General features: G+C 58.9%; 1 protein-coding gene across 4 annotated transcripts in view; it reads left to right on the forward strand.

The window, feature by feature from the left end:
* Window positions 1–27,302, forward strand: part of MYT1 (myelin transcription factor 1) — a 102,376-nt gene that overhangs the window by 18,671 nt on the left and 56,403 nt on the right. For 2 of the 4 annotated variants that reach the window (XM_060284284.1, XM_060284286.1), the window contains exon 1: window positions 10,309–10,736. Coding sequence is in view for 1 of the 4 variants with exons in the window: in XM_030841598.3 (XP_030697458.2) it covers window positions 6,719–6,743 (25 nt within the window). In the remaining 3 variants the exon portion in view is untranslated. Of the gene's footprint in view, window positions 1–6,663; window positions 6,744–10,308; window positions 10,737–11,131; window positions 11,235–27,302 lie in introns of those variants that run through there. The other 2 variants (XM_030841598.3, XM_060284285.1) reach the window with 2 other exon arrangements.

Genomic DNA, 27,302 nt, shown 5'->3' on the forward strand with positions numbered 1-27,302 from the left:
TTTAAACCCTTGCCACCTCCTCAGAGCTGCAGCCGGGCCCCCGTGCTGTGGGAGCAGGGGGGGCTCTGGTGTCCGGGGCCTCTGGGAGCCCCTGTAGTGCCATCAGGTCCCTCTGGAGCCTTGTTGTGCCGGCCACTGTCCGAGCCTGGGGACAGGGGAACGGGGGCACGGCCTGCACGGGCTCGTGTGAGCTGAGGACCTGCGTCTGCTGTAGATGGACGGGTCGCGGGGGCGGCCCTGCTGTTGCAGGAGGACCCTCAGCCCGGGCTGCACTTTCACAAAGCCTTCCCATGAAGACTTTCACCCAAATGGGGCGCTGCTCGGCCGGGCAGGCTGGTGAGCTGGGCTGGTCCGTGCGCAGCTGAGACGGTGCTGTTGTCTGAAGTGTGTGTTAACCCAACACCCGCCTTGTGAGAAAGCTGACCGTGAAAGGGCTGAATTGTGAAGGCGGACGTTGGGCACGCACCCCGGGTTCCGTCACACAGCTTCTAACAGCCTGGAGGCCCCCTGCATCAGAGGTGTCCCGCTGCCTGGTTACCACCGTGGTGAAGAGCTGGAGGGCGTGTTCCGGGCTCACGCACCCCTCCCGGCCAGCTCTGGGCCCTTTCCCAGCAGCCTCTCCTGCGTCTCGTATCCCAGCCTGTGCTCCTGGGGCTGCGGTGGCCATGTCTGCCGGCCTGTGCCTCTTGTCTTCCAGACTCGGGGATGCCTGGTGTGTGGGGTTGGGGTCGATGTTGTCACACGGGCCTCAGGCTGGGCACTGGGCAGCCTTGGCTGGATGTGTCCAGGGCTCTGGAGGTGTGTCTCTGGTGGGGGTCAGGTAGGTAGGGGCACACAGGGTTCTGGGCTCCAGGGCCTTGTGGACTGTCACACTGCGGTCCCCGTGAGCCATGTCCCCTGTGCCCCAGCCTGGATGTAGCCCTTCCCACCTGTGCTGATGACCTCCAGCAAACCTTGTGCTTATCCATCCACTCACCTGTCCATCTGCTGCCCACCCACCTGTCCGCCCACCTGAGTTCCATCCGCCCACTCACGCATGCATCCATTCATGTACTCGTGGCAGAGTTGGGGCCTGGAAAGGTCAGGGCTCCTGATGGGCCGGTCGCGGCCTCACCCAGCAGGTTCGGGGCTCTGCCTTCGTGTGCACAGGGTTTGGAGGGTTCTAGGCTGCTCTAACTGGCGAAGCCTGGGAGATCCAGAGTGTGGATTCGGTTGGGCAGCAGCCGCTGTGGTTGTCCTGGTGGGCTTCAGGCGCCTGCCCGGGGGCCCCTCGGCCACCTCTGCCCTCTCCCACCTTCTGGCTCTTCTCATGTTCCCATCAGATGCCTCCTGCTCGCTCCAGGCAGGGACTAGAGTGAGGCCTCAAGACCACCCCCTTTGCCCACCCTCCCCCTGCCCCGTTCTCCCTTTGAAGCCTGGGGTGAGACCGTCCCCACCCAGAGACTTTCCCCAGCGCGCACCCCCCCTTGGGGAAGCGGGCCCCCGAGGTCTCCCCTCGTGGGGCCGAAGGCCCAGACTCTGCCCTGGGGACTCCGGGCCCTCGCGTTCCGCAGCCACGTCTGCAAGGGGGCTCCCACACTGTCTACCCTGCTGGGGGGCCCTCTGTGTGGAGGTGTGTGGCGCCCCGCTCCCCCATCTCGGGGGCATCCTGCCTGGCTCCCTCGGTGGGATTCCTGTGCTTGTTGGGGTGACAGGGGCCGGGGGGAGCTGACGCCGGGGTCTGTCCCCCGAGAGCAGCTCTGTCCAGGGCTCCAGCTGCCCCTTCTCGCTCTGGGCTCCAGGACCCCAGCCCTTACCCCAGGGCGCGCCTCGACTCACCAGGGAAGCTGCCCCATTATCCCCAGAGTGCGGCGCTGGCCCCAGGCTGGCTTTCGGTCTCCAGTGCTGGGTGCGGCTGGAGCCACCCAGCATCAGCTCGTCCGGGCTCCAGCCCGGCTGTCTCGGGGTGGCGTCTTGGGAGGGAGTGCTTCTCCTGAAGCGGCTGGGCTGTCGTCCTCATGTCTCAGCCTGTGCCCACCAGCCCCACCAAGCTCCCTTCTTGTTGCCATGGGGGCTGGACGGCCAGGTGAGGGTCTCCCCGCCGGGGCTCTGCTGCGGGCCCCCCTCCTCAGAGCCCGTGTTGACATGTGTGGGCTGTGCTCTCGTGGCTGCTAAGAAGCAGAGGGCACCGGCCCAGCCTGCCATGGCAACCGCTGCGGCCTCGCTCTCGCCTGGGCTCCTGGGCGGCTTTATCTCTGAGGCCATCTGTTCCGGGAGAGAATTCCAAAGCCATTTAAACAGAGCCTGGAGCCCTCTGTCCCCCTGCTCTTGTGCGCGCGTGTGCGCGCGCGCGCGCGCACACACACACACACACACACACACACACACACACGTGCACACGCACATGCAGATGAGGTGTGACCCCTGCAGGGTGCAAGGCCTCGAAAAGGACAAAATCAGGGGAGGCTCCCAGCCAGCGCTCGCAGCGAGGGCAGCTGCCGTCCCCGACCCCGGGGCCCGTGGCCTTCTTACTCCCTCGCCTCTGTCTGTCTGTCTGTCTGAGCCCGTCTGGTTTCCGCCTCTCCTCTCTGCTGCTTCTCCCTGTGTCCCGTGCGTCCACCACCGTGCTCATCCCTAGCCCTGGCCTCCAGCCCACTGCCGCCGGCCCCTCTTCCCACCCAGTCGGTTGCCCGCTCTTCCTCTCGGCCCCTCGGTCCGGGCAGCACCGTGCCCACGGGAGGCTCTGGTCCCCGCGGGCTGGACGTCCTGCAGAGTCACAGGGCCAGCTGCTCACTCCTTTCTGGGTCTGGGTCCTTCTGTCTCCTCTTTCCTTCCTCCCCTCCTCCCAATGGCCAGGGCGGGATGAGGGGCCACCGGACCTGCTGTCAGCTTCCTGGGGCCTCACGCTTGGGGGGTGGCCTCTCAGCTGGAACTACAGCCCCTCACCCTCTGAGCCCCTCACTCTCTGAGCCCCTCACTCTCTGAGCCCCTTACTCTGCGCCAGCAGCCCTCTGATACCAGCCTGCAGGGAGGAGACACGAGGTCTCTCTGGGTCCATCTGGACCTGGGTGCTGAGCTGGGCTGTGCTCGCCCTGCCCCAGCTGCCCCCCGGCCCTTAGCTGAATCTGCTGAGAGCTGCCTGCAGACCCCAGGACCACTGGGCTCCAGCCTCCACCTCGAGCCCTGAGGGTCCTGCAACCTGGCATCTGGCTGTGGCCGCCACCCTTGGGGTGAATACGTGCAGAACCCAGCCACGGTGCCCGTGTTCCCAGGCGACGGCTCCTGCCCTGGCGCTGCCCCTTCCTCTTCTGGGCAGCAGGCAGGCCTGTTCATGGGTCGAGCCATCCCTCCTGCCTGAGGAAGGTGGGGTGCCTGGACCTCTGCAGTGCCGGCTAGCGGCAGGGCCGGCCGTAGGGGAGCCACCAGGCAGACCCCATGGGGCGTCTGGGGCCCACGTGGGGCTCTACTGAAGCACCACCGGAAACTACCCTCCCAGCCCGCGTGCCTCATGTCCCCAGGAACCCCTGCAGCAGATCCGCCCCTGGGTCACTTCGGTCCTGCAGGGCAGGGGCCTGTGTGAGCCTCCGCTGGGAATACGGCTGAGGGTCCCGAGGGCTTTCCTGGGGCGGGCTGGCTGTGCTCAGCTGACCTGGCTTCTGGTCAAGGGGAGGGAGGGGCCACAGGTGCCCAGAGCCCAAGAGAGGCTGGTGTGACCACCACCCTCGACAGCCCCGCAGGTGGGGAGCCCTCCCGGGGCTGCTGGCCAGAGGTGAACGCTCTTCAAACTCTAAGGGGCCCGCAGGTCACCTGGGGTCTTGTTGGAATGAGGATTCTGACCCAGCTGTCCAAGCTCTTGTGCTGGACCCCCAATCCCTGAGCGCACTGAGTGGGGGGAGGGGATGGAGGAGCTGAGGCCCCCCGAGGCCCCAGGCCTTCAGGGAAGAGGCCCCCCGAGGCCCCAGGCCTTCAGGGAAGACACCGACTTTGTCTCACTGGACTTTGAACTTGTCCGAGGGCTTTCGTCACGTGCTGGGTTATAAGGCCATTTGGTTTCATTAAGGGGAACAGCACAAGTGTTCCGAGGTTGCCCCCGTTGTTCCTCTCGGTAATTAACTCCTTAATTAACTGCATCCAAGGACACATGGCCCCAGGGTTTGGGAACCTGGGGGACTCAGAATCACTCACTGCAGGAAGCTGGTGTCTCCAAGTTTGGGAGGCCGGGGTGGGAGGCGGGAAACGGTCAGCAATGACTCAGCGCAGGCCGACTGGTGCGGCCCCATCTGGGCACCCGCAGGGCAATGTCCCCGATGCCCTCGCTTTGCAGACGAGTCAAGGAGGGTTGGCTCATGCGATGGAGGTAGGCATATCTGTCACTTCAGATGAGGGACCGTGACAGACATGGAAGGGACCTCCTGCCCAGCTTCAGCGTCCCTTCCCCGTTTACCCCTGTTCCCCATCAGCCACTGTTCCCCTATCTGCCCCCAATTCCCCCCATCTGTCCCTGTACCCCCCCATCTGCCCCGATCCACCCCACAACTGCCCCCGATCTGTCCCGATCTGCCCCCGGTCTGCCCCCCATCTGCCCCTGCCCTCCCCTCTCTCCCCGTTCCCTCACCAGCCTCTCAGCACATTTGCCCCCCACCTTGCTGCCCTGTAACCAGGTGGCTCACCTTTATTTCTAGCCTCATCTTGCCCCTGAGCCCCCGACTGGAACCCATGTTCTGGGGTCAACAGGGCTGTCAATCTCCACAGACCTGCTCTCCCCCGTCAGCCCCTTTCGTTGCCCCTCCGAGGGCTCAGGCCAAACCCTGGAGTCCCATGTGTCCCTTGATTGGCCCCCACAGACCCTCAGCAGCCGGCCCTTCCCCCTGCCTGTATCCTAACCTGGGCAGCTTCCCCCTGGGACCACCCGCTTGCCCGTTTCCTGCCCAGCTGCCCTCACTGGAGGCCTCAGAACAGGCGTGGATACAGCCAACTGCTGATAGTGAGGGGCTATGAGGGGACGGGATGGCCCGGGTTCTGTCCACATTTCCCTCCTCCGGCTCCAGGATGGTGAAGCCCGCCCCCCCAGCACCCATCGCTCTAGCTTGCAAAGCAGCCTGGGCTGCCGCGACTCAGACTCACGCTGGCCCGAGTGCTGTCCTCACCACCCTCACGCTTTATTTAAGGGGCGAGTCTGTGAGGATGGGACCATCCCACCCCCCCCAGGGGCCAGATCTGAGGACTTCTGCTCTAGAGGAATGTCGGAGGGGGCCCTCGGGTCTCATCTGACCCTTCCCACCTCCCAGGGGTCGTCCTCAGGCCCTTTCAAGGTCTAAGAGCTCACCCAGCCCCACCTCGCAGGTCTCCCGTAGAAACAGTGAGTGTGGGGCTCTCGCCACGGGCTGTAGCTGCCGCAGGCTGCATGGGCCTCACCTGTCAGGGGCAGACACCTGCACAGAGGCAGGGGAGTACCCGAGCTGAGGGTGCGATGGAGACCTGCACAGAGGCAGGGGAGCACCCGAGCTGAGGGTGCGATGGAGACCTGCACAGAGGCAGGGGAGCACCCGAGCTGAGGGTGCGATGGAGACCTGCACAGAGGCAGGGGAGCACCCGAGCTGAGGGTGCGATGGAGACCTGCACAGAGGCAGGGGAGTACCCGAGCTGAGGGTGCGATGGAGACCTGCACAGAGGCAGGGGAATACCCGAGCTGAGGGTGCGATGGGGACCTGCACAGAGGCAGGGGAGTACCCGAGCTGAGGGTGCGATGGGGACCTCGAGGAAGGTGACACCTGAGTTGCCTCGGGGTGAGTGGGAGCTTCCTCCCGCCATCAGGGAAGAGCTGGGAGGGTTCAGCCGGGTCTGGGGATGGCCGACCTTATTGCTCCAGAGGCCCTGGTGTGCGGCAAAGGTTCACTGACAGGGGGTAGGGCAGGAGGGGTCACCCCAGAAAGGCCTAATACATCCCACACAGACACGTGCCCCTCCCCTGCCCCTGTGGGTCCCCCTCCGAACCCCGCATCCCTGAGGGAGTTGGTCCTCTCTTCACCTCCCCCCCTCACCCCAAGTTTCACACCTGGGTGGTGGGGAGTCCATCGTTCCGGGGGCCACAAGGGCCTGCCCCCTTGGTAGTCAGTGTTTGTGTTGCAGGCAGGTCCAGGCTATCCAGACCTGATCCCATCCCACTTATCGTGACTGGTCTTTGACTAGGTTTCTGGCCTAACTTGGTCTGGGGTTAAGTGGGGAGACAGGGAAGTGGGAGGAAAGGGAGGGGGCGGGGAGGAGAGGGGGAGGGGAGGGGAGGGGAGGGAGGGAGGGGGAGGGGAGGGGGAGGGGAGGGGAGGGGGAGGGGAGGGGGAGGGGAGGGGAGGGGAGGGGAGGGGAGGGGAGGGGGAGGGGAGGGGGAGGGGAGGGGAAAAGTAGGAGGAAGAAGGGGAGGGGCAAGCGGGAGGAGGGGCATCTTCGGGAAGGGCCCCTCCCACCCCTCACTTGCTGGTCCCTCAGTGTGAGGGGCTGTGTCTTTGCTCCCTCCACCTGCAGGCGGGGCTCATTGTCTGGGGCCCGGGGCCCTTTTGTGTGGGGCAGGGAACCTCATTGGCAGGGCATCGATTTGTGATTATCTGCTCCCTGGCCCTGATTGGCTGCATGAGAAGGGAGCTCTCCAGGGCCCTGGGACACAGAAGTTTGTGTCACAACTTTTTGCAGCATGAAGTGACCGTGTGTACCAGCTTCGGAGTGGAGGTGTGTCTGCCCAGCCAGGATGATGCTCTGCGGGACCTTCCTGGGTGCGTACCTCCCCCCTCCCCACACTGAGCACCCCCCCCGCACCCCCCCCCGCCCCCGCCTTGTTCACAGGTTTCTGCCAAGACGCCAAAGGGACTAATTAGATGTGTCCCCATCAGCTCTCAGTGCTCTTTTCTGGGCAGCCGAGGAGGTGACAGACACATGCTCCCTCCTGAGCAAGGCCAGGGCCCGTGGACACTGATGGCGGGGCCTGCAGGGCCCCGTGCCGCCTACCCTGTCTTTGGCAGGTGGGGGCCGCGGGTGGGGTGTGTGTGACTGGCGTGTCCACCCAGGACTCGCTGTAGTAAAATGCTTTCCTCACAGGCAGTTACTCTGCGTGTGAGAGACTTTAACACAGTGCAGTACTCTCCCCATCATATGTGTGATTGTGTGTGTAAGTGTGTACACAGCGTCAAAGGGCTGGTGTGTTTGATGTCTCAGCGCGAAACAGTCTCACAATGTAGCCAGAGTGTGTGTGTGAGTGTGTGTGAGCGTGTGAGTGTGTGTGAGTCAGCCCAGGGTGCTGGAGAGAGTGGCCCTCGGTTTTGTTTGCTCCATCTGCCAGAGCCTGCCTGGGGCAGGGCCCCCCCTCGCCCTCAGCTGTTCGTATACAATATTAATGCTGACCATTGCGGCTCCACACACAACGGCCCTAATTGTCGTCTGCAGCTTTAAGGCGGGCGCCCATCTGCAGGGAAGCTTTCAGAGGGAAAGAAGAAAACCCTCACCCCCAGCTGGTCACCGGAGAAGGCGGTGCCAATTACAGATGCAGAAAGTTTAGACCAAAATTACTTGAAAGAGTTTTTATGAAACAAACGAACTGACACTTGGAATGTCTGTGTGCAGATTTGCACAAGTAATTACACTTTATTTGAAATGATCTTACCAGCTAAGCGATCCTGAGCCTGCCTGCCCAGCTCCCACAAAACACTTCCTAAGCGAGTGCTGCAAGTTTGGTGTTGCACATCTCCCCATTTTCTCCCGCGTGGCGTTTGAGGACCCTCCCATCAGGCAGAGGGTGTTTCCCTGTGGATCTTCCAAACTTAAGAGTCACAAGCGTCCTCCCCACAGATCTTTTATGAAATAAAGCTTAGAGGAGCAATGTGCTCCTTGCTTAGTTATGGAAAAGAAAATATTTTAGGATTGAAAATAATCCTGACAGTTTCCCCCGTGTGAGAAAGAAGGTTTTTAGTGACACCTTGCTGCTGTCACTTACAAGCAAGGCTGGGAGCCTTGGTTTGGAGTCGCCTCTTCTGCCGGGGCTCAGCGACCACGGAGTGCAGGTCCCGGCTGTGCCAGGGAACAAAGGGCCCTCGGGCGAGGGAGCGCTGTCCAACGTGCTGATCAGAGCCAGGCTCGTCTGGATCCCACACTTAAGCTGAAGGAAGCCACCAAACCTCACAACTTGCCGGCTAAGGCCCTCCCCTGCTCCCTTCCTGTAACTTCTCCTTGTTCTCGCAGTGGAGTGGGACGAGATTTTGAACCTTTACACGTCTGAACTGGCTCTTGCAGCTATGGCCTCCTTGGCGTGGGGCTCCCAGGGCTGCTTCTCCCCAGGTTCTGGGAACAGGCACCAGTCTGAAGTTGCTGAGCTCGTTCGAATGCTCCCTGAGCAGCCTCACGTGGAGTCCAGAGGCCCCACTCCGGACCGCCGGGCTGCACGCCTTGGGAAGCTGTTTATCCAGCGGGGAGGTGTGAGAGCTGCGGGCACCTGAGGGTGTGAGCAAGTGTAATTTGTCGCCTGCAAAAACAGCTATGTCATCCCAGGTCCTTTTGTTGCACATCCTGATCTCTTCTTGCTGTTACCTCTGCTTGCTCTTGTTTCCTGAGTTTGACTGTTCTGTATGTGAATTAAATGCTTTCATGAAGCACTGGGTATTGTTGGGGAATTGGCTGATTCAGCGCCAGCCCTCCCTTGATTCCATCTCCATCCTGGAACAACGGCGTGCAGGGCTGTCTGAGCCTGCAGCCTGCCGATAAGAGTTTAATAGAATTTCTGAATGCCAAAGGTTTGGGATGTAAAACATCCCAGCACTCCCAGCGTGTCCAGAGGAGACAGAATATGGCTTTTCAGAAGAGCTCTTAACTGAACGTGTCCTTCTATGCTAATGGATGTGAGCTTAGAAAAGAATAAAAACAATGTTCAGCTGTCATGGCAGGGGCCTCAAGCTGTTCTCGTTTGGCTGATTAATATTTCATCCTCAGTTTGACCAGTGAGGGCTTTTGCCTTTATTTCCTTTTGCTCACACTAAAAGATCCCTCTGAGTACATTTTATTTGTTGAGAAGGATGTGTGTGTATAAGAACTGAACATACTTGCTTTTCGGATGAAGCTTATTGGGTTACATGTGATGTGGAAGCAGCTCTGCAAGTCGAGAATAATTGCTTGTGGAAGGGTTTTAGCTGACCTTCAATAATGTTCTCTTAGAGAAAGCTAAATGTTTCAGTTCTGTCTCATTCATGCTTTTGGGGGCCTGAGCGCTTCAGTGCTAATTAGCGTAGGGGCGGTGTGTTCCTGCGTCACTTACCAAGATCTGATATTTACTGTGTCACAATCTCTGCACCGAACTTCTGGGCCACGGGTCTCGCTGGCCCTCGTGCTGGCCTGTGACAGTCCCTTCTGTGCGGGTGTCTGCAATTCAGCTTGTGTCGTGTTTCACAGTACAGTTTCTGACAACCTGATTATGATAAAGGACAATAGTTTGCTAGCTTTATCTGTAGGGAAAGGGAATCTGGGTAGCAAGCAGGAATACCCTGGCTCCTGGGTACTCTTAACTGAGGAAAGTCCTACATTTATCCTCGAATGTGGAAAAAAAAAAAATCACAAACCCAGTACCTAAAAAAGCAGACGGTTGGGTTGCTTGAAGAGCGGGTGGGCACTTCCATTGTGTGTGTTATGAATTTTTTCTCTCCCGATTTTCATTGGCCAGCTCCTCGCAGGCAGTTTGAAAAAGACTGAAAAAGATAGAACTTGAGTGGTTGTGCTTCCCTCTGGCTGGGATAAACTTAGTGGTTTCAGGGCGTAGGATACTTGTGGCTTCGGGAGTGCTCAAGCTCTCTGTGAGAGGGTTTTATTATTTTTAGACTTGAAACAAAAAGGGAATGTGTGATAAAAGCAAAGTACCTTTTCCTGATCTACTCTTTGTGTATGTGACTATGTTTTGGTCTGTGGCCGTAGGAACCTTTTATGCACTTGAACAATATATCCGTATCCATTTAAGTCACTGGTACTTGAATATGCAGATGAGCCAATATGTAACCCTCCTGGCTCATCTGAGTAATAAATTCTGCAGCTCGTGCTTTATGATGGTAGGTCATATTCCTAACCACCGATAAATATTGTAAAGTACTTTCGCTGCAGCCGTGCTAACCCAGGGCATCTGTCATTCCGGTCGCTGCTATTAGGAATTATTGGACTGAACCACTGGTGGAGAAAGCAGAGGGGGGTGAGCCTGGTGATTGTGACGCTCCCTGCCCTTTTGTGTGTTTTGCATTAAAAAAACCCAAATCGTGCTGCATATTAATTATGAATCAGTGTGGGCAAGCGCGAGCACCTTCTGTGGGCTGAGGCTTGGGGCGGGAGACAGGGGCTCTGCCGGCCTGGACACCTCTCGCTCCCCGTCAGCAGATCCATCTTTCTGATGCTATACTGTAAATTTATTTCACCTCAGAGAGTAAACAGATATATTGGAGCCCCAAGGGTTCATGGGTAGCGTATTTACAAAGGAGCCTCTCCGCCAGCCCGTGCCACCGCTGCTAATGAGAGCGGTCATTAAGTAAATGAGACGTCGCCTTTAGCTGGCTTAGGAGTTCGCACACTAAAGGGAGAGGATATTTAATTGAAACCTGCACACAGGCTTCCCCACATGCGACCACCGGAAGGGAGGCAGCTGCCTTGCCTCTCCTCCCCGAACACCCGCACCCCCATGTAAATTTCATGATTGCTTTCCGTGATGTCATTTTGAAAGAGGACAGACAATAGCTGTGGGGAAAAAGGTAAGTCAATGTTACGTTCTTTCGCTGACAAAGGCAGATGCCCAGCGCTTGGCTTCTCCCCTCGGGTGGAGACGGGGAGAGGGTACGCAGGGTTAGTTTCTGACGTGAAGGCTTTCTTTGCTGGAAAAGCAGGTCTGGGGATGGCTTTTTAAAGCTGCTGTGTTGGACCGAGGCTTTCTTTTCCTCCTGGGTCTGCCCGCGGCCGTTTTCCTCCGAGTTCTCTGTCCCTCCTTGGCTTTGCTCATGCGCTTGGCCACTCTGAGAATCTAGGGGACACATTGTGCGTCTGACAGAAAGACACTGGGGGACCTTGTGTCGAGACGAGAAACTTTGTGTGCTTTTCTGAAAGAGAAACACAGATGTATCTGCAGCCGTGGGACCCGGGAGCTAAGTTCCCCGGGAGAACGCTGGCTCCTTAAGCAGAAGACCTCTCTCTCGAGGGGGACGCCGTCGGGACCTCATGCGTGCTCCCACCCAAGACAGAGCAGAGGTGGTCATGTGAGCGTCCTGTCTTTGCGTGTCACTTATTTCTAAACTTAAGGAACAACAACTAGGGTGCGTGTGTCTGCAGGATAGATGCCCTGCAGTAAATATCGCTGTCCCTTCGCCTCCTTTTCTCATTATGTGATCGGGGTCACAAGTGTGGTTGCTTATAGCGTTAGCGTAACTGGATTTTTGTATTTAAAACTAGAAATCAGGTTTAGGCAGGAAGTCCGTGTGAGCCTTGAATGATGTGATGCCGTTGCCTGGAGGGTGATGTGTTCTGGGCCGTGGACTTTGTCTGCTGGGTTCACTTTCCTCTTTGTGAATCAGGAAGGTAAACAAGCTGCCTGTGGCCCCTGGGCTGTGGTGTGGCGGGTCCTTGTTGTGAAGCTGCTGTGAGTCACCGAGGGCTTCTCTGCTCTCAGCATCACCTTTGCATCCGTGGACATCATTGGCCGGTAAAGTTGGGCTTTAATTTCTGAAACAAAACCTCTGAGAGGTGGGTCTGGTAGCAGGATGTGGGCTCTGTCTTGGGCCATCAGACTGTGTCACTGTAATGGCGAGAAAGACGGCGATAATTATCATTATCCTTTTGGGAGAGGGAGACGAGGACTTTTGCCCCAGTGGTTAAAAAAAATCAGAGAGACTTGAGGACACCTCTGAGGCTAGTGGCTGAGTGAACAAAAGGCAGGAGAGTGTTGGGGCAAACCAGAGGAAGCGGGCCCTCAGCCTCGGTGTGAGAGGATGTGCTTGGACTTTGCCTCTTCCGGCCCAGGGAGGCTGGGTGGCCACTGGGGAGAGGTCCAGGTTCCTCACCACCAGGGCTCCCCTCCCACTGGCCCACGGCTGTGATTCTCACCTCCTTCCATATGGCCCTGTTAATTAATGGTAAACAGAAGAATGGGAGAGCAGAGATTGGAGTTTTGTGGCGCCAGTGGGGAGAGAAGGCTGGCTTAGGGCTCACGGGGCAATTTGCTTGCGAAGAGAAGGACGTAGCTTCACGAACCCTCTGCCCCGCAGGGCTGGAGACTGAGGCCCCTGCAAGGTGCCCCTGCCTCGCGGGCACTCCCAGGGTGTCCGCTGATCTAGGGGGCTGACCAGGGTCCTCAGAGAGTTGGACTTCGAGACCTTTCCTTCTGGAACCCCCGGGCTCTGACCCTTTTGGACCATGGCCCCAGATACGGGCCCGGGAACTCACTGAGGGCAGGGGGCTGCTTCTGTCTAAAGTGTGACCCGGGGTGGGGAGTCTCTGCGACCCTCAGGCAGTCCCCACAGGTCTGGAGGCAGCCCCAAGTATTTGGAGCCAATGCTCCAGACCCTCTCGGAAGATTCTGCCAAAGGCAGTGATTGCCCGTTGCCCCGAACGCTCCTGGTGCCTGAGGGAGTAGGACCCGCCCTGAGATGTCCCCACACAGCGGGCAGAGCCTTTGGGTCTGCAAAGTGGCCCTGTTCCTGGGGTCAGAGGAGGTTGTCCTGGAAAGCCCTGTCAGTGCCCAGAGGCGTTCGGGAGAGGCCTGCAGAGAGTGTGCTGGCACAGGAGAGAGCTCCGGGCCCTCAGCCCCACGGGTCGCTGACCCACAGCTGCCCGTTCTGGCTGGAGCTTGGCCTGTCCCCTGGCCTTGGCTGGGGTGGGCGCTCTCCCCGGTGCTGCCCAGAGCCAAGGCCCTTCCTCTCTGGGCCCTACTGTCCTCTTCCGGCCTGGGGTCGCCGAATGTGCCCGCGAGGACCTGGGTCACTCTGTGTGTTGGGGGTGGGGCATTCGGGGCGGGGGCAGAGGGGATCTGAGCCAATGCTGGGAGCTGGTCGGGGAGCCTGGGGTGTGTGTGCAGCCCGGCCCCTGCTGGTGGTGCCCAGCCCGGGCGATGGTTGCACGGGTGGAATGCTGCTTTGCATGGCCCAGCACTGGCAGAGACGGCAGGACAAGGGGCCTGCAGACTGAGGTTGTGGGGGAGTGCCCCTGGGCCTCGGGCCACTGCTCTGATGGCTGCTTGGGGCCGAGCTCCCCCTGGTGCACGAGGCACTTCCACTCTGGTGAAGAGAAGGCGGGGGAGGGGCTGCTCAACGCCTCCCACCCCCCACTGGCTGGGGAGGGGGCCACGGGCGACCAGAGCACGTTGCTCAGCCCCGGAGTGGACAAGGTGGCAGGGGCGAGGGTGTCTGCCGGGTGGGCAGGGGCTGCCTTGTCACCTGGCCCCCCAGGCAGGCAGGGCACTGGGCAACCAGTGAGCCTTGCGCGTTGGAGGGACAAACGCCGGTCCCAGGCCTGGAAGACCCGTCCAGATCCCCTTCTTGCTGACGTTTATCTTGTGGAAAGCCTGGCTGGGGGCCCTCCCTCCAGCCCTGGCAGCTCCTTCCTTGTAAACTCACTCTGAAGCCAGCTGTCTACAGAGGCGATTTTAACGGGAATTTTGCGGTGTGAGTTTATGGGAAGACGGTCTTTGGGACCCGGCACCGCAGGGAGATTACTCAGCCAGGAAAATGCTGTTTCCCAGAAGGCATGAGAGCAGCTGCCACCGGAGCTGCCCCCGCGTGGGCTTTCTGCTCCCTGAAGACCCCAGGGCCACCCTCTCGGGACCCCTCCCGGCTGCTCGCAGGGCTTTGGGGTGGAATGCCTCGAGGTCCTCGGCATACGTCCTGTCCTTCACAGATGGCTGGATTCCCCCAAATGTTGCTTAAAAAACCCTCAAAACGAAACGAGAGACGTCTTCCACCTGGCTTAAAATGCTTTGCTCTCAGACGTGTTTGGGCTGATGGCTCCAGAGAGGACGGAGTGGCGAATGCTCGCCAGCAGGGGCCGCTGCTCGTGCTTGGCCTCCCTCTGCTTGGAGCCTGGTGTCCATGCTCCCTCCTGTTTTCATTTTTGAATTTACACTTTAAAAAATGCAGTGTTATTTTAATCAGATGCAATGAAAGTAACTCCAAGGATGATTTAATCTGCCTCTGTCCAGGATTAGTCCTGGCCGGAGGGGGCAGAGCCCTTGCCCAGTGCTGGCCGCTCTGCGTCCCCGGGCCCCCCTTCTGCCGCTCAGGCACCCGGCGGGGCCGTGTGGGGTTGTGCAGACACGTGTGGTGTGTGAGGGGTCATTCCGGACTGCAGCCTGGGAGCAGGGTCCGCATGGAGGGTGCGCCGGGGACAGGCCCGAGGCACCGCGTGGCGCAGGGTGGCGGGCAGGGCGCAGGGCTGTGTCCATCCGGACGCGCCATCTGGCCGAGCTGCCGCCAGACAAGCCCTCACGCCTGGCTTCACACCTTGATCCTGCTCGATGTTGGTCTGAGGGCTCCTGGGGAAGCCATCTGGGGCCTCTCCTTTTCCCCCATTTTGTTGCCTAAAAACTCCACATTAAAGCAGCAGCGTGAGAGAGAGCTCCCCGGGGCTCCAGGCTGGACGGCTGCCCTCCCCTCGGCCTGCAGCCCCCGGCCTCTCTTGTCTCAGACTCCGGACCCAGGGCCCACCTGGCGTTGCCTGGGAGTGAGGAGGGTCTGGCTTCTCCGTTATTCTTTATCCCCGTGCCTGCTTTACTCGGTCCTAGAGGGTTAGACACCTCGGGTCGCAGGTCTGGGGCGCGTCCCTAACTTCCTGCGTGCCAGGCGGTGTCCCTTCACTCTTCACACCTACAGGGTATAAAACGGCTTGGCCCCCGTTGTCCCCTATGGGCAGCCCGGTGGTTCCTGAGTGAAGGGGGGCACAAGGCGTTTCACAGACTCAGAGCTGCACCTGTGACATAACTAAGGTGCTCTGAGACTGTAACTGTACTGGGCTCCCAGACTCAGTGGTTCACGACGGCCTGCTTGGTTACCAGACTGCTAACTGAGCAGTGAATTGGTTGGTTAACCATCAGTTTGCATGTGTAATTATGGAACTTCTCACTCAAGTCCCACACCTGCACAGCCTGACCGCCCAGGAGGTCATCCTCAGACCACACTGACCCTCGCTGCCCTCCTGGGTGCTTTCCCACTGCGTGGGAGACGTCCTGGGTCTGTCTCCAGCCTGTCTTCCAACCTGATTCTCCATCCCCCAACTGGGCCACCCCAAGATCCCTGATCCACCTCCTGTCTCCTTTCACCTCCAGCTTCTCTTCCACGGCCTCTAACAGACGCCGCCCGGGCCCCTGGCGGACCCTCCCAGGCGTCACAATCACGCCCTTAGGTGTCCAGTAGTTGGAACATCTCTGCTATCGTATTGGATCCGCCTTGTGGGTGTCCCCACTTGCCTTGGAGGAGGGCCTGCAGGCCCCCAGGTCGGGGCCTCCTGGCGGGCAGTGCCTCAGCGTTCGCGGTTCTGGTACGTACGCAGGTGCTGGCCTGGGTGCCCTTGTAAACGCGGGCACTGAGCTGTCAGTGCTGGGCTGGAGACAGCCAGGGAAGGTTCTGAATCAAGGTGGCAAGAGAGTGCTTAAGTGTTCGGTTCTGAGTTTTCCCTCCACCATCTGTGAGTGAAGACCCTGTTGGCCTGGGTGTAAGGTTAGGCTCTGTTGTCCAGACTGCGGGGGTGTTTCAGTTATTACCTTTTAGTGGTCTGATTAGGTTCTTGCTAAATTACTTAGATGTTCGTGGCTCTCCTTTTAGTTCATGAAGCCCACTCCCCAGCCCTGGCTTCCTGGGGTCTCAGTGTTTTTTTTCTTCGGCTGCACCGCGCGCGGCGGGTGGGATCTTAGTTCCCTGACCAGGGATCGAACCCACGCCCTCTGCACTGGAAGCGCGAGGTCTTAACCACTGGACCGCCAGGGAAGTCCCACGGGGTCTCATTCTGCAGCAAAGCATGTTAGCTGTGAGGTTCCCCTCCCCCAGCACACATAAGGCAGCACTTGTCACGACGTGTGAGAGCTGTGAGGAGCTGTGAGCTTGCCGCCTTCCTGTATCCCGCCATTCTGATGCTTCTAGAAACACCACTGAAGCCATCAGAGAAACCCGTGGAGACCCCGAGGTCAGTGCATCAGCCCAAAGGGAGAGGAAAGGCGGCTTGTATTTGATACCGAATCGCATTAGCAAACTTTGTAGCCCCCTTGAAGGCTGCGAACGGGTCATGGGACCGGCTGTAGGCTTCTGGGCCAGGATTTGCTGGCTCAGCTGCAAATCACATGTGCAGCTTCTGGGTTCAGAACCTGCTGCCTGGTGTGGTTCAGACCCTGCAAGCCCCAGGGCCTGAGCTCTCGTGCTCCGCCGCGGCCTGCACCTCTGGCACGCGGGGGACCCCAAATGGGCCCTGGTGTGAGCGTCAGAGTCCCACTGTTGCTGTGATGCCATCCCAGAGAGCATCCTGACAGCTCCCGAGCACACGTGTCAGCGTGGGGGAGGAGGTGGGGGGCGCAGGGCCTGGAGGGGCTCTCCCCACCCCGCCATGCCCCCCTCCTGGCGATGGACGCCTTACTGCCCAGAGACATTTGGAGGCAAACGTATGGTTTGCGTTCTCTCCAAATTCTGTTCCGTGTTAGCGCTCTGCGTGTCCCGCATGCCCATCCAGACTGGGAAACTCACATGCACAGCCCCCCAGTATTTCTAACTTAAAAGGCAGCAGAGTGGGCAGTGTAGGAGGCTGACAGGTGGGTGTCTCTGCTGGCCACCCCTCCCCCGAAAATCAGCCACCACATGGGGGCCATTCTGAGCCCTGGGGCTGGGGCTGCAGTGGCAGCCCCCTGGGTTCACCCTCCTCCCCCAGACAGGAGTGCTTCCACGTCCTGGAGGTAGAGGGACTGGGGTGGGAGAAGGAGAGTGGGACTGTTGTCGAACCCCGTCCCCCAGGCTTCGAGGCCCCAGAGCTGCCCGGACCTCCTACCCCCGTGTCGGTCCCCTGTCCTGAACGGGACACGAGCCAGGGCATGGACAGACCTTCAGGGAGCCGCGAGCAGCTTGGATTTATCCTGTTTGTACGAGAGAGAGCCCGTTCTAGTCGGGTTAACTGCAAGAGCCTAAGTAAAGTGTGGTCTCAAGGAAGAAGGAAGCGGCCATCTCTCCTCTCCTCGGGCAGGACAGTTCTGTCTCCTGCAGGGGCAATCCCGGGGACCCTGGGGGGTGTGGGGGACGCGGCGAGGACGCGGGCGCCTTCCCTGGCCTGCGTCCTGACTCGGTCAGTCGGGTGGGTCAGGGCCGTGGAAGCCCCCGCCCAGCGCCGCCTGTGCACCCAGTGGCCGTGTCCATTTCCCAGGCCCCGTCTCCAGCCTCCTGTCCAGGCCTTTCCTGTTGGCCTGGGGGGTTGAGGGAGGGCCTCCCCCGACCCCCACCCCCACCCCGACTCCTCGTCTGGGGGTGAAGCACGTGTGCCTAGGTGGGGGTCAAGGGGTCACTCATGTTGACCGCTAGCGCTCAACTCCTTTTGGGGTGCGAAGGCCCTCTGTGAAATCCTGTGCCTCTGCCTGGAGCAGACACAGCCTGCGGCCTGCGGTCCCCGCACCTGCCCGGGTGTCGGAGGCCTGGCTCCACACCATTGTGCCTCTGCCGGGACGCTCAGCCCGCCCTGGGGCTGCGAGGCCCCCCACCCCTCGGCATCCGGGGGCCCCTCCCCTGCTGGCAGGCTCCCTGACAGGCCGCCTGGGGAGCCAGTCCTGTGATTGGGTTTGGAAAGTCTTCATTACTGCCCGGCAGTGTAGCTGTTGTTTTTACAGCGTGGGTAAGGTTAAAAGAAATAATAATAATCATATAAGAAGAACTCAGCCTCAGTAACTGCTTGCAACGTGCTATTTGCATTTTTAAGGAGTCACTTCTTTGAGACAGCCTGGGTGAAAGGTCACCATTTGCATATAAATGGAAAATAAAGTGTACGATGCTGGAAGTTACATCTGTATTATTTTCTCAGCAGTGAGCTGCTGTTCGAGAGATTAGGGGACGTGGCTTGCGTTTGGCTTTTATTGAATAGAGAAAGCACCAGCGCGGCTGATTTAGAAGGAAAATAATGAGAATCGTGCAGAGCGATGGAGCTGCCGGCTCCCCTGCCCCCAGCGCTCTTCTCTCATTTTCACCTAAACTCAGCAAAAGCAGGTCTGTCTTTGCTCCACTCAGCAAGTCTTCATTTTACTTCTCTCTGAATTCCAGCAAGAAAGAAAAAAAAAAAAGGAAAGAAAAAGAGCAAACCTTGCCCTCATTTTCCCATCGGCCCTGTTTGCATTTCCTGCCGAAAGCTGGTCCAGTGGGTGCGACACCAGTGCTGCCTCCAGACCCTGGAAACCAGGTCACAGACAGGCCTGGAGCAGAGAAGGGACCGGGGGAGGGGGAGAGGGGGAAGGGGGAGAGGGAGAGGCCACCCAGTTCAGCGCTCCCGGGGGCTCAAGGTGCTCCACCTGTCCTGTGCCCGGCCTGGGACCCGCAGCGTCCAGGGCACGGGTGCCGCTCCCTCTTGGATTTTCCAGGCTGTCAGACTCTCCCCGGGGCACGCCCTGCCGCCGCTGTCCCCGCCTCTCCAGGAGGTCCCTGGGAAGCCAGCCTTGACCCAGGACATTTTAGCCTCTTCGAGGAGCTAGGAAGCTGGAGACGGGCTGCTGGAAGGGCCTGAGGAGCCCCCGGGCCCCGGCTTCAAGCTCTCTTCGCAGAGGCCTCCCCTGACCACTGTTACTGCAGTCACACCCCACACCATGTCAGTTTTAAAAATAGTTCTTGAAGCAATCTCAAACTCACAGCAACTTTTCAAAGGGTGTCCCTCCTGACCACGTGAGGGTGCGTTTGCCACTCTGTGCCACTCTGTGCCCGTCACCCGGGGTCATCTGCTCCTCAGTAGCGCCTCGGGGGGGGGGGCTCGGAACCACGCGGTGTGTCGGTCTTGGTCAGGCGTGACCGCCCCCTCGGAGGGCGCTGGACGCCGGGTGGGCTGTCCTGGGGCCTGGACGTGGGCTGCTTGGTGACACCCAGGGGTAGCTCTGTCCCTGGGTTGGGGGCCGTCATCCCAGCATCTCTTGCTGCAGGGACACTTTCCCCTTTGCCATGAATCAGTTATTTGGGGGAAATACCACATTCCTCTTCACATACCAAGGTATTCATTCTGATTGACCGCTGAGCAGACGCACGGCTTACTTTATCTGGTGGATTAGAATCATTATTTTGACGCTCAGATTATCCTGAGTGCTGGCCTCTGTGTCCTTCTGATGCATCTGTGACTCTCTGAGCACTCTGTGCCCGGGACCTGGAGCCACCCCTGGGCCTAGCGTGGACGTGCTGCCAGCCTTTCAGTGGACACACGTGTGGACACACACACGTCTGACTTTATTTCTTGCTGAGAACCACACGTCCACACTGATGCCGCTGACTGCAGTCCCCCGGGACACGTTCTAGATCCCTGCCTTTCCGTCAGCAGCGAGGGACCCAGTTTCCTTCGTGTGCTCGCTTACTCCATCAGCCACGTCTCTGCGCTTCTCACCCTTCCGCAGGCGCTCGCCTGGCCTGTGGGCTCGTGACACCCACTCCCGTGGGACACCCCGCACTCCACTCCAGGCCGGGCCTTCATGGGCCCCGTTTGCCCGGGACTGGGTGTTCACAGGATGTGGGGCAGGACAGACCCGGCAGGACTTACGGCCTCAGGACCAGAGTCTTCTGCGTCTCCATCCCAGCCGCCGGCTGGCTGCCCCTGCGTAAGGCTGAGTGTCATCTTTATTCATTCGTTTTCACTTCTGCGCCCAGTCATACACACCAAAATTATTTCTCACACAAGTTTTGCTTTTCTTGCAGATAATTTTCCCTGTCCCCTCTGCTAACTTTCTTAGTGTCCAGTGGGGGGCGTGCTTTTGAGACTGTCTCTGGAGGCGTTTTCCTTGACTGATATTTTGTCTGGGCCCAGAGGGCAGAGGGAGTTGATTTTCAACCTTACAGTTTGCAGGTCTGGCTTCGCCGTTGGAATGCCGTCCGGAGGATATCTTCCGTGTGTGACCTTCCCGCTGAGGGGGTCTCAGGCCTTCTCGTTTCTCCTGGTGCTTTAGGATCTCACGGTGCCTGGCCGGGTTGGAGCGACCTTCCCGCTGGGGGGATCTCAGGCCCTCTCGTTTCTCCTGGTGCGTTAGGATCTCACGGTGCCTGGCCGGGTTGGAGTGACCTTCCCGCTGGGGGGGTCTCAGGCCCTCTCGTCTCTCCTGGTGCGTTAGGATCTCACGGTGCGTGGCCGGGTTGCAGCAGGTCTTTTTCATTCACTGTGTTGGGCACTTGATGGGCCTTTCAATCTAAAAACAGAATTTCCTTTGGTTTTGGGCAATTATTTGTTCTTATTTAGTACGTGTTTCCCTCTCATTTTCTTGGTTCTCTCTGGAGCTCGGGGCTGGCCTTTAGGTCCTACTCAGCTTTTCCTCCTTTTCTCCCATCTCTCTGTCTTTTTCTTTCTTTCTTTCTTTTGGCTGCGCCGCACAGTATGCGGGGTCTTAGTTCCCCAGCCAGGGACCACACCCTCGCCCCCTGCAGTGCAAGCGCGGAGTCTTAGCCACTGGGCCGCCAGGGAAGCTCCTCTCTGTCTTTGTCTTTCATTTGCTTTGCTAGCGTGTTTCTTTGACTGTCTCCCAACTCTTCCACTGCACATTTCATTTTGGTTTTACATTTTATTTCCAAACTGGGGAAGACAGATGTGATGGTGTGAAACCTTCTAAAAAAACTCCCATACCAATCTCTATGTGCTCCTGCCGGGGCCAGGCCACTTCCACTCTGTCCAGCCGTCCCTGGTTCTGTCCTGGCTCCCGCTCTTAGCCGCCATCCACGCTGCAGAGGAGGGCCGCTTCCTACGATGCTTACTCACTCATCCACTGAAGGTTCCCAGGTGCATTCCACACCCCACCCTGCCCAAGGTTCTGGCCCACAGGTCTAAGGAAGGTCCTGGGAACTCCCTTTGATGTTGGAGGGATGCTAAACCTCCTTCTGCAGCCCTGGGAGCCGTGCAACGTGGCCTGGGCCCTCCCAGGGCCTCCCAGGGCCTCCCGTGTCTGGGAGCACCGTCTGCACCTCAGGGCTTTGGGGTCAGAGGTCCTCTGACTTCAGGGGGTAGAATTCTGGGCTGTGGCTGCACACCCCCAGCTCCCCTGCCCAGTGTCTACTGTGGCCTGTGGTCAGTTTTGTGTGGGCCTTCAGTTGTTGCTACAATTTTATTCTAACTCCTTTCTTCCTGCCTTTCTGGGCTTTGCCTTAAACCCGAAGAGCTGGAAGGGGAGGGCGAATGAGGATTGAGATGAAAGGACGAGAGAATTTTTCTTTTTAAATGTGTTTATATAGTCGTCCTTGGGTCTCTGCTGGGGATTGGTTTTAGGACCACCTCTCCAGGATACCAAAATCCACAGATGCTCGAGTCCTTCATATAAGACACTGGAGTATTTGCATGTAACCTACGCACATCCTCCATAGACTTCAGATCATCTCCAGAGTACTTATAACACCTGATACAGCGTAAATGCTGTGCAAATCGTTGCTGGCAAATTCAAGTTTTGCTTTTTGGAACTTTCTGGAATTTTGGGGAGTATATTTTCCATCCATGGTTGGTTGAATCCATGGATGCGGACCCTGCAGATGTGGGGGCCGACTGTACCCGATTCCAGGGTCCAGGCTTTCAGTGGATGTGTTCGGTTCATGGCTTTGAGGTGGAGAATGTTCTTCCAAAGTTGCCTGAGGGCTGGTGAAGGCTGAGGAGGCCTGCCCTCTCCAGGACAGTGGGGGCCCCGGCGTGGCAGCCCCACCGATGCACAGGCCGGACACAGGGCCATGTGGTCAGTCTTGGGGGTGAGGGGAGGCTAGGTCGGCTGCAGCCCTGGCTCAGCCACGAGCTGCCGACAGTCCTGACGTGGCAGAGTAGGGCTGCGTGCGCTGCTTGGGGTCACGGTGCCCCTGCTACACAGAAGCACTTGTCTCCTCCTGGCCTGTGTCCCCAGGGCTGCTGCGGGGTGGGGTCTGAGACGCCTCACCCTGCCCCCCAAGGCCCGTCCCACACTGCTGCCATTAGCTGTCCTCTTCCTGCACCCCTGGACCCAGCCCTGCCTCATCTCCGGGTGGGCCCAGAACACAGACCCACAGAAGCCAGGCTGGGGGAGCCAAAGGCGGCCTGCTCGCACCTGCTGCCCCGTACGAGGGTCTTGGGTTGGGGGGCCTCACGGACCAGCCCCAGGCCTCCGGGCCAGCGGCTCACACATCCCGGAGGACGCAGTTCACCCCTTGTCCTGCAGCGCCTGTCATCAGAAATGTATTTTTGATGTGAGCCTCCACTGCATGGGTCTCCCACAGCACCCAGAGCACAGCGAGCCTGCCGGCTGGACGGCCCTGGCGATCGGCGCATCCCTCGCCCGCCCTGCGCTCCCGGCGTGGACGGGAGCCCCGGCCCTGCCCCAGAGCACAGCAAGCCTGCCGGCCGGCTGGACGGCCCTGGCAATCGGCGCATCCCTCGCCCGCCCTGCGCTCCCGGCGTGGACGGGAGCCCCGGCCCTGCCCCAGAGCACAGCAAGCCCGCCGGCCGGCTGGACGGCCCTGGCAATCGGCGCATCCCTTGCCCGCCCTGTGCTCCTGGCGTGGACGGGAGCCCCGGCCCCGCTTGTCTCCTCAGGTTTGCTCACTTGGGCCGACCCGCGGGCCTCCGCCCTCTTTAAAGTCGGTCATCGCACCCGTGTCCGGGTGGGAGTTCCGTGCGTCAAGAGCTGGCCTGTGGGACTCTCACCATTATGCTCCCTCGTGTGTGCCATTGACTTTTAAAAAACAGCTTTACTGAAATATAATTTACTCGTCACAAAATTCACCCATTAGAAGTACACAGTTCAGTGGTCTTAGCATATATATAGGGTTAGGCAGTGATCACCACAGTCTAACTTCAGAACATTCTCGTCCCCACAGAGAGACCCTGTGCCCGCGAACAGTCGTGCCCACTGCCCCTCCCCTGAGCCCCGGCACCACTGATCTACTTTCTGTCTCTGTGGGTTTGCCATTTTCGGACACTCTGTAACTAAGGGACTGTGCCGTCTGGGATCTTCATCCACTGAGCTGCTTCCCCTGAGGTTTCTGAGGTTCACCCACATTGAACCCTGGACAGACACTGTAACCCTTTTTATTGCCAAATACTATTCCGTCATGTCTGGTGTCGTCCGTTCAGCAGTCGATGGACATTTGTGTTTTTTCCACTTTTTGGCTAGTATAAATAAACCTGTGATAAAGAGTTGGGTACAAGGCTTTGTGTGGACGTATGTTTTCACTTCTCTTACATCTATACCCGGGAGTAGAATTGCTGGGGCCTATGGTATGTCTATGTTTAATATATATTTTTTTGCGGTACGCGGGCCTCTCACTGTTGTGGTTTCTCCCCTTGCGGAGCAACAGGCTCTGGACACGCAGGCTCAGCGGCCATGGCTCACGGGCCCAGCCGCTCCGCGGCATGTGGGATCCTCCCGGACTGGGGCACGAACCCGTGTCCCCTGCATTGGCAGGCGGACTCTCAACTGCTGCGCCACCAGGGAAGCCCGATGAGGAGCATCTTTTATATGTTAACTTTGGAGGAATGCCTGTTCAAATCCTTTGCCCACTTTTTTTTTTTTTTTTTTGGCGATGCCGTGCGGCTTGCAGGCTCTTAGTTCCCCCACCAGGGATCGAACCCGGGCCCTGGCAGTGAAAGCACCGAGTGCTAACCACTGGACCACCAGGGAATTCCCCTTTGCCCACTTTAAAATTGGGTTATTTGTCTTATTCTGGAGTTGTAGGAGGTCTTCCTATACTCTGAATACAAGTCCCTTATCAGACATGTGACCTTGCACATGTCTTCTCCCAGTCTGTGGGTTGTCTCTTCACTTGACTCGTGGTGTTATTTGACTTCCCAAAGTGTTCAACTTTGACAGTGTCCAGTTCATCCATTTCTTCTTTTGTCGCTTGTGTTTTAGGAGTCAGAGAAACCACTGCCTAACTCAAAAAGTCAGGATGATTTACTCCTGCGTTTTCTAGGAGTTTAACTCAGATGTTGAGATCTCCGATCCACTGTGTGAGTTTTTACGTATGCTGTGAGGCGGGTGCGCCTTGATTGTCTTGGTTATTCTGTGTTCCTTGATCTGCCGTATCAGTTTTCCAATCAGTTTATCAATTCTTGCAAAAACAAAACAAAACAGCTGGAGAGTCAAAAGTGCTCAGATACTGGTGAGAGCCGGAAAATGACAGGCAGGATTCAGGGCGCAGGACAGGCAGCAGGGGGGGGAGAAGTCAGAGGAGGAGGTGGTAGGATGGTCAGTGGGGCAGAGGAGCAGCGGCTGGGGGTGAGCCGGAGTGCCCCAGGCGAGGAGGGAGGGAGCGAGTATCGGTGCAGGACGCGCAGGCGGCCAGGATGGTACCGGTGACCCTTCAAGGGCTGCTGCTCTGGCGGAGGGCTGGGAGCTGGCCTGGGGAGCAGGGATGGAGCCAGCTTCTCGGGGCCCCTTCAGAAATCGGGTTGTGAAGCGGGTGGAGATGTGGAGCCCCGGGGCTGGGGTGCGGAGTCCAGACACATTGTGTTTTGTGAGTGTGGACGCCTCAGGCTCGTTGCAGAGTCGAGAAGCCCCAGGAAGGGTCCAGTTAGGGCAGGTCAGCAAACATCTGAGAGGAAGATGGTCTACGGTTGCTTCTTCGAGGACACTTCGATTGGCTTTGGGAAGAAGGGCCTGACAAGCCCCGGGGGCAGAGGTGGGCTCAGCCAGGACGGGACAGAGCGGGGACAGAGGAAGGCGGGGGATCGGGGGCTGACAGGTCCTCCCGGGTGGGGGCCTGGAAGGGCCGAGAAGTGGGCTCCCTCTAAGCAGAGACCCTCCTCCCTTGCTTGCCGGGTGGAAGGCCGATAGTGACAGCTCTTGGTTCCACAGGCAGGTCACAAGAGACGCACACTCTAGTGAAGACTCTGAAAGCATTTTGACAGGACTTTCTCTTGAGTCCACAGGGTCTCTACTGCCTTCGGAGCTAAACAGTCCACATGCCAAAGTGGCACGTGTTGGGGAGGCCTGATCTGACCCTGAACACTGGCGTCATCAGAAGAGGGACAGACCTGACTCTGGCCCCAGGAGGGCGATGCCAGTTGAGCTCCCAGGAGCCTCCCTGCCCTGTGGGCCCGAGTGTGGCTGTTAACAGGCCCTGGTTGCTTTTCTGAGCTTGTCTGTCAGCCGGAGTCCTGCCAAAGTGAGTTTGGGGCCTCTGTGGGGTCAGGCGCTGGGGCGACACGGAGCAGGCCATCCTGAAGAGAGGCCACGGCCAGGGCCAGCGGTTCCCAAGCGGCCTCTTTGTTCTGTGTGTCCCGGAGCGGGGCTTCAGATGAGCTCACTAGAGACCTGAGAGCCCAGGAAAAGGGCCGGTCTTGAGGAGAGCGCTCCCCACTTGTGACCCCGGGCAACGGAAGCAGGCCACCCTCACGCGGCCACTGTGCGCCGGGCGCTCGGGCTCCGATGGCTCTTCCTCCCGCCCTGTGGCTGGCGGCCGCGGTTTGGGCGTGTGTGGGTGTCAAGTGCTGCCTCTGTGGCAGCTGGGCTGCTGCAGCTCAGCGTGTCCACGCAGCGGAGGGCTTGTCTGCGGTGGGACGTAGGCGGGTCCCAGTGGGGGACCAAGGGGCCCTGGGTTATCTCCAAGCAAAGGAGAAGCACCATCACGCTTTACTGTGGTGGCTGTGGTTTGCTACCAGAACATTCCCGGGAAAAGGAAGGAATCGTGTCAATTACGGACCCACGTCGTGCGGTACTGGTCTCGGGGTGTGTGATCCCTGCAAGTTCCCTCCGCCTCCCAGGGCTGGTGCTGAAGGCATCGCTGGGGTGCTGTTGTGAGGAGATGCTGGGTACCTGTTCTTTTTACTCTTTCCTCTTAAGCTTTACAGACCATAGTCTTTATTTTATTTTTATTTATATTTATTTATTGATTTATTTTTGGCTGCGTTGGGTCTTCGTTGCTGCGTGCGGGCTTTTCTCTAGTTTCAGTGAGATGGGGCTACTCTTCGTTGCGGTGCGCGGGCTTCTCATTGCGGTGGCTTCTCTTGTTGCGGAGCACGGGCTCTAGGCGCACGGGCTTCAGTAGTTGTGGCACATGGGCTCAGTAGTTGCGGCATACGGGCTTAGTTGCTCCGCAGCACATGGGATCTTCCCGGACCAGGGCTCGAACCTGTGTCCCCTGTGTTGGCAGGTGGATTCTTAACCACTGCGCCACCAGGGAAGTCTGGGGTAGATGTTCTTAAGGTCCTCTTGGTGTGGCCTGAGCAGGCGTGGGGCACAGGGAATGCAGGTGAGGGGAGGGTTCCCCTCAACAGGGCTTCGCTCCAGGAGAGGGTGGCGAGGCCCAGTGAGCTGGTTCCCTCCCGTCACAGAGCACAGAGTCCCCCTGGCACAGACTCGTGCCCTTCACCTGCTGGGCTTCTCCAGGAAGCATGTGGGACCGAGAGCAGGAAGGCCTGGGAGGGAGGCTTCCAGGACACCTGCTGGGACGCCGAGGGGGAGGGACCCATCCTGCTCGCAGCAGCACAGATCTCAGGGTATGTCCTTCCCTCCAGCTGCCAGGGAGATATGCCCAGTTACCCAACTCATTCACATATGTCACCATGGTAAGAAATTCCCCTGGAGCCTCGCAAACCAGCCCAGGATGAGGGTACCTGCAACGTCTCCTCTGACGGGAGGTATGTGTGGAAAGGGAACCCCATCTGTGGCCAGGGGTCTCCCAGCCTCCACTGTCACTCTAGATGCAGAATTCCTACCACCCGTCTTCAAGTGCGATGCATACCCTGTGGCCAGGGCCGTTCTTGTCAACTCGCCTCCCCAGTTTCTTCCCTTCCATCGCCTTTGGAGGAGACTGTCTGCTCCCTCCTCACCACAGATGCTGTTTGCTGTCTCCTCCTCTGGGGTCCGGGGCCCTGGGCGACTCCTCTCATAAGTTTGATTGGGTGGGGCTGGCTCCTCTTATCGTGCGCTGATGGCCATGGGGTAGCTGGCCCGAGATGATCGGTTTACACCTCTCTAGCGGAGTCCAGTCCTCAGGGGGGTCCCCTGCAGGTGACCCACAGCTCGGTGAGGGTGAGGCACACAGTTGGTGCCAAATTCTGGTGGTGTCACCCATTCCTTTGAAGATGGTGCACTAGGCCGTCTCCTTGACAACCAATCTGCTTCCCTCCTGTGCTACTGGAGGTCAGAGGAGGCCCTTTAATGGGTTGGAGACATTTCCAGACAGGAGGGC

The sequence above is a fragment of the Globicephala melas genome, chromosome 15, assembly GCF_963455315.2.
Source record: "Globicephala melas chromosome 15, mGloMel1.2, whole genome shotgun sequence".
NCBI classification, from domain to species: Eukaryota; Metazoa; Chordata; class Mammalia; order Artiodactyla; family Delphinidae; genus Globicephala; species Globicephala melas.